The sequence below is a fragment of the Penaeus monodon genome, chromosome 13 (genome assembly GCF_015228065.2).
Source record: "Penaeus monodon isolate SGIC_2016 chromosome 13, NSTDA_Pmon_1, whole genome shotgun sequence".
In the NCBI taxonomy this organism is placed as follows: Eukaryota; Metazoa; Arthropoda; class Malacostraca; order Decapoda; family Penaeidae; genus Penaeus; species Penaeus monodon.
The window spans coordinates 9,161,461-9,171,460 of NC_051398.1; the positions used below are offsets into that span (position 1 = coordinate 9,161,461).

At 43.8% G+C, this 10,000-nt stretch overlaps 2 protein-coding genes across 6 annotated transcripts in view; one reads left to right on the plus strand and one right to left on the minus strand.

The window, feature by feature from the left end:
* LOC119580100 (mucin-17-like) overlaps positions 1 to 10,000 on the plus strand; it is a 41,718-nt gene that overhangs the window by 23,472 nt on the left and 8,246 nt on the right. For all 3 annotated transcript variants that reach the window (XM_037928024.1, XM_037928023.1, XM_037928025.1), the window contains 2 exons: positions 1 to 156; positions 415 to 555. The exon at positions 1 to 156 is cut by the window's left edge and continues 55 nt beyond it. In XM_037928024.1, coding sequence (XP_037783952.1) covers positions 1 to 156; positions 415 to 555 — 297 coding nt within the window. The remainder of the gene's footprint in view (positions 157 to 414; positions 556 to 10,000) is intronic.
* The window catches only part of LOC119580102 (U-scoloptoxin(11)-Sm5a-like), a 6,043-nt gene continuing 373 nt past the window's right edge, over positions 4,331 to 10,000 (minus strand). For all 3 annotated transcript variants that reach the window (XM_037928028.1, XM_037928027.1, XM_037928026.1), the window contains exons 2-5: positions 6,180 to 6,680; positions 5,754 to 5,945; positions 5,319 to 5,555; positions 4,331 to 5,093 (exon numbers count right to left, since the gene is read on the minus strand). In XM_037928028.1, the coding sequence (XP_037783956.1) occupies positions 4,911 to 5,093; positions 5,319 to 5,555; positions 5,754 to 5,945; positions 6,180 to 6,374 (807 nt within the window). In that variant the 5' untranslated portion in view covers positions 6,375 to 6,680 and the 3' untranslated portion in view covers positions 4,331 to 4,910. The remainder of the gene's footprint in view (positions 5,094 to 5,318; positions 5,556 to 5,753; positions 5,946 to 6,179; positions 6,681 to 10,000) is intronic.

Here is a 10,000-nt window from a genome sequence, read left to right on the forward strand (position 1 = left end):
GGAAATGCTATGGGCCTGGGCGTAACCATGCTACCTCTTTTTGATATGGTCATTGCTAATGATAAGGCCGAGTTTTACCTTCCATATGCCAAACTAGGGCAGGTGCCTGAAGGTGGAGCTACATATACGTTCCCAAGTATTTTGGGCAAATTGCAGGTGAGTTGCACACTAATGTTGTTATAAGAATGTGAAGGTTTATAAACTGAGCAATTGTAAAAGTTATCAGTAAGAATTGTTTGAGAGTATACATTCATCTTGTACAGCACTATGCTTTGTATTTTACCTGTATTTTATTGGTGTTATAAACTCTCTCTGAATAAAAAAGCAATGTTCAACAGTTGTTATTTGTCTCAGTGTTTGTTGTTAGCTACAGTTATTGGCAAGTTGTGTAATGATTTGTATATTTGCTTTCAGTCAACTCAGCTATTCCTTGGGCATAAAGTGACAGCTGCCAAGGCTCAGGAGATGGGTCTGGCTTCAGAGTCCATTTGGCCTGCAACCTACCAGCAGGAGTTAATACCCAAGGTGGCTCTCTTGGCATCACAGTCTGCTCAGGTGAGTACTACGTGGTAGTTTTGGTTTAATTATTTACTTTAGTGTCTTTTCTTGTTATGTTTTGAATACTATGTAGCACAGTTGCAGCAAAAGACCACTGGTGATGTGAATTTGGCTACATAAGTCAGCAAACCCATTGCATATAGAATTTGAAGATAATTCTAACTTAACTAATGCATTTGCAGCTGAGGGAAGTAATCTGTCCTCTGTAAATTATTCTGTAACATGATGATAAAGGTGAATCATGACTAAATGATGGACACAGCACTTGTGGGGAAAAAGTATTAAAAAAAACATGTTTGAAATAAGCAGCTCTCCAAATTGTAATAAACATTAGTATGGCATTCTACAGGATAATTCTTGAAATAACCTAGTGTCCTAACCAATCGGCACCAGGTAATTGCTCTGTCCACTGTAGTTGTGTTTCATGAGTTTTATTTATGCATAGATGAATCCACAAATGCTTACCAAGGAGTCAGTCAGTAGGCCTGTGTGACTCCAGCTGATATCTGTATTCCTTGAATATTCTTCGTCTTCTTGTTCTTCTTAATGCAATATATGTTATTACTGTTGTTATTGTCATTGTTGTTATTATTGACATTAGGATTATTATAATGTCTGTATCATTATTAATAACAATAAGAAAATAAGAGGCCTTTTGCAATAATAGGTAAAGGAGTGAGGTTAACACTTACAACATACTTTGTTTACAGCTGTGAATGATTATTTGATATGTTAAGAAATAAAAAGAAACTTTCGTGAAGTTCCTAATAGGTGCTGGAATGACTTTTTTCATTAAATGATATATGCATAATATTTCCTCCTCTTTTTCGTGAATGCTTTATAGCATAGTCTTTACAGAAACAATCTATCTTGTTTGTTCCAAGTAAATCCAGCTATTATCATATTTTGTATTAATAAACAGACAAAATATATTAAATGATAATGATATGACCTTTTAAAGATTAAGTATCCTTGTGTCCAAATTTTTTCCCAAAAAGAAAGATTTTTACTTGTATTCACTAAATGACTTAGGTACTGTAATAATATAAGCATTAACATATTCCAACACTTACCGCTCTTCATAAGAGATTACCAGAGTTATGGTGTCCTTGTTGCTACTAGCAAATTGGTTAGCTTTTTCCAGTCATTCCCTTCGCATGTTTTTCCCACTTTCTTTTGTTCTTTCTACCGCACAGATAGAACGAACAGAGAATTTTAATGTGAAAACTATTAGTGTGACAATGACTGACCTACATGCTTTCTGAATGCTTGCGTGTAATTGAGTAGTGAGTAGCTTACTGGACTTTTCTGAGGTTCAGTTTGTTGCCAAATGAATGGTAATTTGCTCTAAACATAAGATTATCATTCACACTTGCAATGCATGAAATCAGGGGCTCTGTTCTACATGCATAAAAAGTTCACTATTATTGCATACTCCCAGTCCCTTTAAATTGCATCAGAGTTTTTCAGTCATGATGAAATATTCTTTGGGAATAGTACCTCAATAGTAATTGAAAATTTTAAACCCATATTTGGGGGAGGGGCGACATTTTTTCCTTGTACTGCGCCTTCATAGTTCTGGGCGTTAATTTTTTTTAAGTCTCTCTTTCTTTCTTTCTTTCTTTCTTTCTTTCTTTCTTTCTTTCTTTCTTTCCTCTTCCATTTATACCAACATCTATTATTGAACTTCCAAATGTAACTTGAAGGAAACATTAGGTAGATGGGCACTTGCTTTTGAGATAGAATGGTAAGTGTCGGTTGTCTCAATTAAGCACCAGAGATCTGTTCTTCATCAGATACAACTAATGATTTAACCCTTTATGTCTGGGAGAACCATGTGCTGTCACAAATTTCACTTTATTATTATTATTATTATTATTATTGTTATTGTTATTGTTATTATTATGATTGTCATTATTACTGTTGTTAGTAGTAGTAGTAGTAGTAGCAGTATATGATTATTATTTTATATTATTTTACTTTATCCTGCATACAAAATTTGCCTTTTCCAGTAGTGTATCAAAGTCAGACTTTCCAGTGAGCTATATAGCTTTAGTATGAAATGTTCTTGATCTTCTTGTCCGTTATTTTATCTATTATTATTATAGTGTCATCAAACATTTTCTTAATTTTCCCATTTTTCTACTGTATGTTACTGTTTCCTATACAGATATTTACCTGTATATTTTTTATATATTTCTAAGGAACTTAATTTCACTTCATTTAGGTGACTTTATTATATATTTTCCAAACATTCGTTATCTCCAGTTTGATACTCCAGACCAAGCAGTAAAAATATAAATAAATAAGTAAAGAATAAAAGATTATGGTAAGATTATCATAACATATGATAGAGATAAAGGAGTTTTAAAGAAATCTTTAAGTTATTACCAGACTGTTATAATCAGAAAAAAACAAGAATAATGTTCATGAGAGTGATATTCAACTTCCTGTGAGTAAGAATGCGCTTTTCAACTACTGGTTTATGAGAGTAGTGTTTGTACATTTTGCAAAGTGACATCGGAGGTTGGAACGAAGTTTGAATCCCAGCAGCAACTCATTTTATTCTTTAGATATGGTTATTGGATACAGCATGATAAGCATTTCGTCATCTCGTTCAAGAAGCATAGACATAGTAACTCTGGAAGATTTTTTGAATTGTTTAATGCTGAGATTTGCTGTGAGGGTTATACATTTGGCTCACAAAGTATTTCCTGGAGGCACACAAGAATTCTTCCTCTTCTTCTTCTTCTTCTTCATTATCATCATCATCATCATCTTGTAAATGATATAGTGTATTTGTAAATAATTGATTTGGTTTCATTTTTATGCCTTTATCTGAAACAGTTAAAATTGAAAAAGTTTTTGTTGTTATTATTATTATTATTATTATTATTATTGTTGTTGTTGTCATTGTTATTATTTTTTTATTGTTATTGTTGTCATTATTATTATTATTATCATTATTATATTATTATTATTATTGTGTACGTGAAAACTACTTCACTTTTAGCAGAAATAAACATTACAGTGAGCCAATTACAAGTACTACCTGTCTCACCTGTTTCCTCTTTTCCTTGATTTTCAGAAATATTATAGGTTATATTATATTGCTCTTACTAATATCAATAACATTAGAGTAATTATAATGTCCATAATAAAAATAACAATGATATTCGTAATATTATTAAAAAAGATTCTTGCCAATGCAAGGAAAGGTGAAGTCAGGTAAGGTCACAAGGTCTACTAATTGACTCCTTTGTGGCTAAGCACTTGCAGAGCCATCTATGTGCAGAGACATTTCACAAAAAATTCTAAAATAGTCACAGCATTTTCCCGGCGACATTTAGTTAACAGTTCAAAACATGGACACAGTCACATTGTCAAAATGAGATAGGCATATAGATTTATGGCCTTTTATTTACCATCTACTTGTTATTTGGAGCAAGGAGCTGGCACCCCAGGAAGACAACTCCCCATACAATGATTGCTGAGCAGACGGCAACTACGAAATTGTGAATAACATTTTCAGAGCTGTTGATCTTGCTAATGTGAACGATAATTGGTTCTTCCTGTCACAGAAGCATGACTTTTGAATCTCGCAATTGTTAGAATGGTAAAGAAAGTATTGGTTGTCATCACTGCTAGTAAGCTCATACTACCAGTACTGTAATGTTGCCACATCTCGGATAAAAAGAATTTTGGGAAGTAGTGTGAAAGTGGAATGTAAAATCATTTGTGACTAAGATATAAAGGATATTAAATAGACAAAGATGTGGACGATTTTTACTTTGAAGTATTGAAAGAGTATGGTCAGGTTCTCCTCTGTACATTTATTTGACTTTGCATTTTTGAAGTGACAAGGTTTGAATCTGTTCATCAGTTTCTTAAAAAGATGTTTGATTGCACATACAGATTTTTGGAAGGGAAAATATTAATTGTGACATTGCAGTAAGAGCTTTAATCTGTTGTATAAATATCAAGAAACACAGTCAGTACGTATTGATAGACCGTAGTGAACCAGTGACAATTACAAGTTTCTTAATCCACTTAATATTAGCAAAGAGAATGAAAGTTGGGTGGGCTGGAAATGAGATGATGAGATCTTAATGCATACAATCGATGACTCTTGATGGTCGGACATAAGGAAAGGCTGTATAAGTAAAACCCCGTTTCTATTAGTATACAGTGTCTCCCTCACGCCCTTCCTTCCTCCTTTTTAACCCTCAAAAAAAGAAGGAAAGAGAAATATGGGAAGGAGAAATAAACATGCCCTCGAAATGCCAAGGGGCGCGGCGGGGAGGAGGAGGGGGTGAGGGAGGGTACCCCACACGCCCTCGGTTGGTGTGGCCCTAATTGGGCGTGCACGTGGCCTTGTACGCCTTCCCTTGGAAATGGAGCTGCCTGGTGGAGTGGGTGGACTGGGGGTCGCGGAATAAACACAGGTGGTTCTCGGGGCACGAGCAGGAGTAATAGCTCTCCAGGGTGTCGGCACGGATGCGGCCGCACTCGTCGCCCACTCTGCATTTGGGGAGCTGCAAGGGAGGAAGGGGGTGAGTGAGGTGCAGAAAAGGAGAGAGACAGGTTACGTTTGTGGGTGAGTGAAATTTTTACAATCTGTCATAATGTCGAGAGAGAGAGTTGCTAAATGAACTGTTGGATTCCATGCAATGTGTATCACGTTTGGCAGACTAGGGAAAAAAAACCCTGAAAACTCGGTCCAGTCCCGAGGTTCAGCGTGGCCGCCGGGGTTTACTCGCCTCATCACACGTGTACATGAAGACGGTCTCAGAGGGCGAGGGGATGCGCGTCTCCGCCAGCGTCCAACGGTGCGGCCACGGGCACCGGCACTGCAGCTCGGAGTGGACGTCGGCGCCGTGGTTCACGCTGCTGACGGTGGACGGGAAGGGCTGGTCGTGGCGCTCCACCTGGCGCACCTTCAGAGCCAGGTCCCCCGCCTTGCAGTCCGAGAGCTCCTCCATCACGTTGCCGCAGAACTGGCCGCAGGGTTTGGGTGGGGGAGGGGGGAGGGGATAATTTTGTTATTGTTATTTATGATAATTCGTGAGATGTCATTGAGTAGAAGATCCTGTCATGATTACTTGGGAGTGGAATTCGTTTTCTTTACATTTTTACTCTCCCTTATGATCATGCCGCTATATGTGTTTTGTTTCTGCCGCTCATTTGCTCCTCACCTTGAGTTGCGCCCTGTTCGAGACGTGCTGGGAGTGCGTGTCGTTGAGGCCGTTGAAGTGCAGCGGGCACTCGGAGCGGTCGGGGCATCGGCACAGGCGCTCCGTGATGGGCGTGAGCCAGAACCTCTTGTGGGCGAGGTTGCAGGCCTCTCCCGGGTACGCGCACACGGGGAGGTCACGCTCGCTCCGACGCTGGAGGGGAAGGGGCAGGCAAGGTCATTAGGTGTTTGTTTGACTAACCGGAGTGCAATTTGGCTTGTAATGTTTCGTTTCTGAGTTTTATGAAATGTAAAACTAGTCTCGAATGATAATTTTTGGCGGAATGAAAACGATGGGAAGAAGTAGGATGGGGAAGACGAAAGATAATATTTAGCAAGGCAAAACCTAAGAAGGGAGTTTAAGCTGAAAGCCAAGAGGCCGACTCACCCCGTTGCCGTAGATGACGTAGGTGCCTTTGTAGAGCAGCGAGAGGTGCGACAGGAGGTCGCTGGCGCCGGGATCTTCGTCGGCGGTGGGCGCGGCACAGCTGTTCACCACCGCCACCGTGATCAGCACGACGGCGAGGGTGACGAACACGCCCGCAGCCGCAGCCGCCACCCGCACGCTCTCCGCTACGCCCATGCTGCGGCCGCCGACGCACTCCTCGCTAGGGAATGCTGGGAACGATTGGCCTCCGCGTCGCTCGGGGCTGTTTGCCTTCCTTTATGGGCTCCGTGGCAGGTTTTGTTTTTAGTATTTTGGCTTTGTTTGTTTTAGTGAACTTACACGCCTTTGATCTTTTACAAGTTTATTTTTTCTTACCTTTGGGGAAAAAAAACTCGTATCTCTTGACAGATCTTTTGTGGAGTGTTTTTTTTCCTGTCGTTTCACTGGAATACGTGAATGTATTTTCTCTGGTTTCTTTCCACTTTTTGTAACCACTCACACCTGTAAAAAATAATAACTTATATTCACATCCCCGTCAGCAACGATAAACCAACAATTTTCTCACGGGAGTTGTGCGTCCGAAAAAGATCCGTTTGTCTACGTTCGTCAAGAAATCCCCCCCCCCCCCCCCCTCCAAGGAAGTGCATAGTAACGAGAAGCCCTCAGTGTAAACCTCTCGCGATGGGGGGGGGGGGGGGGTAGAAGCCGGGAAGAGGAAACTCGAGCGAGACGTAAACTGTCGGAGAACGGCGGCGAAAACCGGGGGCGGCCCGTGGGCTGTTTACCTTCTGCTTCTGGCCTACAGCGCGGGGGGCGGCGAGGGAGTGTGACAAAAGAGGTTATTGGCACGGCGCGGTAGGTGGGTGAGGAAGGGGGGGGGGGCGAGAGAGAGAGAGAGAGTGTGTGTGTGTGTGTGTGTGTGTGTGTGTGTGTGTGTGTGTGTGTGTGTGTGTGTGTGTGTGTGTGTGTGTGTGTGTGTGTGTGTGCCCGCCTATGTGTAGACTTTTTGTTTTGCTTGAGGCTCGTTTGTCTGTTTTGTATTGTTATTATTATCTGGTCTAGATAGTAGCCTAACGTGCGTGGTGAACCTAAATCCGCGGGTCCTTTTACCTTATTTTAAATTAAATCTCCAGCGACTTTCCCCGAGTTGTGGGCTTCACAGCGACCCCCCTCCCTCCTCCCACCTCCCGTCCCACCCGATTTCTCGCAAGATCAGCAGTGTTTGCTTACATTGACTCGCCTCTCGACGCCGGGGGGGGGGGGGGTCGAAGAAGGGAGGGCCTTTTTGTCGGACCTTGGAAAACCACCGAGGAGAACGAAGGGGGGGTTGGAGGGGGGTGATGGTAGGGGAGGGAGGGGAGAGGAGGTGTAGGGAGGGGGAGGGGAAGGGGCAAGTGGAGGGGGGGTGATGGTAGGAAGAGGTGAAAGGGAGGTTTTGAAGGTAGGGAAGATGATGATGATGATATACTGTGTGTGTTGTGTGTGTTTTGTACCGAATAGGTAGAGGAGCAGCAGCAGCGGGGGGGGGGGGGACGGAAGGAGGAGATGATGCTATGATGCCGGTGATAAGGCGAAGAAAGAGAAAAAGGAAGTGCTTATCAAAGAGCCGTTTGATCGCCCTCACTCGATCTCATTTCCTGCGTCTCATTTTTATTCCCTCTTCTCCTCTCTTTTCTTTTTTGCCTTATCGATCTGTGGCGGTGAAAGAAAGGAAACATGTGACTTTTTTGGCTGTGCGTGTTGTGTGCATGTCTCTCTCTCTCTCTCTCTCTCTCTCTCTCTCTCTCTCTCTCTCTCTCTCTCTCTCTCTCTCTCTCTCTCTCTCTCTCTCTCTCTCTCTCTCTCTCTCTCTCTCTCTCTCCTTCCTTTCTTCTTCTTCTTCTTCTTCGTCTTCATCTTCGTCTTTCCTCGCTATTTGTGCGTGCGTGCGTGGGCAGTCGATTGTCCCTTCCCACTCATGATTTCCTTCTCGCCCCGTTTCTCGTGCGTGTGTTTCGCGAATTCGGTCGGGGAAGGGAGGTAATAGGAGGGGGGGGGGTGTATGTAAAGTTTGGACGAGAGGAGGATAGGGGTAAGGGAAATGGGGGGGGGGAGTGTTATTTAGACGGGAGGAAGATGGGTTGGGGATTGGGGAGGCGGAAGGGGGGTGTATTACTAAGACGGGAGGATTGTCGTGAAATTTGGGGAAACTTAGCGTGTATAGTCTTGAGGTGAATGGCTCGGTTTCGTCGCTTTTTCTTATTGTTTTTTTATTTTTATTTTTATCCGTCTACAACGCTGGCGCCAAGATGTAAATAGACCGGTGGATTATGAAGAACAGTTTTTTTAGGGTAAAGTATGCCGTTTTATTCGATTTTATAGCGAACTTACCGGGGGTGCGGTAATGGGAGGGAAGGAAGTGCCATGCTTAAACCGTGGCACCAGACGGGGGGGAGGGGGGGGGAGATGCATGCTAAGAACTGTTGTGAGGAGGAGAAGGAAGACGGCCAGTTGGCAGAGGCTTTTGGGTTTTGGGCCTAGTTATGTGACACCCTCTTTTGTTTTCCACGCTGACCCTCTTCGCTCCCATTCCCCATACTCCGTAATTCTGCGTCTCTCCCTTTTCTTCCTCCTCCTCCCCCTCCTCCTCCTCCTCCTCCTCCTCCTCCTCCTCCTCCTCCTCCTCCTCCTCCTCCTCCTCTTCCCCCTGCCCCTCCTCCTCCTCCTCCCCCTCCCCTCCTCCTCCTCCTCCTCCTCCTCCTCCTCCTCCTCCTCCTCCTCCTCCTCCTCCTCCTGCCCCTCCTCCTCCTCCTCCTCCTCCTCCTCCTCCTCCTCCTCCTCCTCCTCCTCCTAAACTTGGCTATGCACACGTCTTTTTCACCCTTTCATGGTTCCTGTGAATAAACTAGTAAACCGATTTATGGTAACGACAAGGAAGTAGGATGGAAAGATAGAAAAGGGAAAAAAACGACGATGTGTTCGACATGCTAGGCGTAGAACCAGGCATTATTCTCCGTCTGCTCCTCGCTCTTCTATTCCTACGCCATTGCGCTTGGCTTAATGATGAAAGCGTGAGTGATGAGCGAGCACGGCGTAGTTGCGTGGGCGTCGTTGTTGTTGGCACGGCGGCGTAGCCCTGCCAACTCCAGCTGGGGGAAAGGTACCGCGGTGCCAGCCAGCTCGAGCTTGCCCCTCTCTCTCTCTCTCTCTTTGCCCGAGTCGACTAGGCAGTGCCAGCCGTAGCACCGTGCCACCTCAGGGACTTTATTTCTTGTGGTTTTCCGCACGGCTTTATTGTTATTTCTTTCTCTCTCTCTCTCTCTCTCTCTCTCTCTCTCTCTCTCTCTCTCTCTCTCTCTCTCTCTCTCTCTCTCTCTCTCTCTCTCTCTCTCTCTCTCTCTCTCTCTCTCTCTAATTTTGCTGACTGGGATGGTTGCTACGTAATTTTTTTGTTTGTTTGTTTGAGTAGAATCGATGCCTCGGAAGAGCCAACTTCTACCACCTACTACCACTTCGCCGAAACACGCGATCACCGTAGAGGATATAACACACAACTAAACGCACACTGGCAGTCGTGGACAGGTTCTTGACCCTCCTCCTGGCACCAGACAATGGCCATGCTAACGAGGTGTTGACATTGTCCCTCGTCCCTGCCCTTGCGTCGATGGCCCTTGGTCCGCGGCCTGTCTTCCTCCTCGTCGCCTTTGGGCCGCGGGGACACTTGCCCGCCCCCGTCACTGCTTCTTTCTGGCACTTGGGATGCTTTCCCCCCCTCTCTCTGCCTTTTCTACATTTTTCTTCACTTTGGACGTCTTCCTCTGTTTCTTTCTCACGCATTTCAC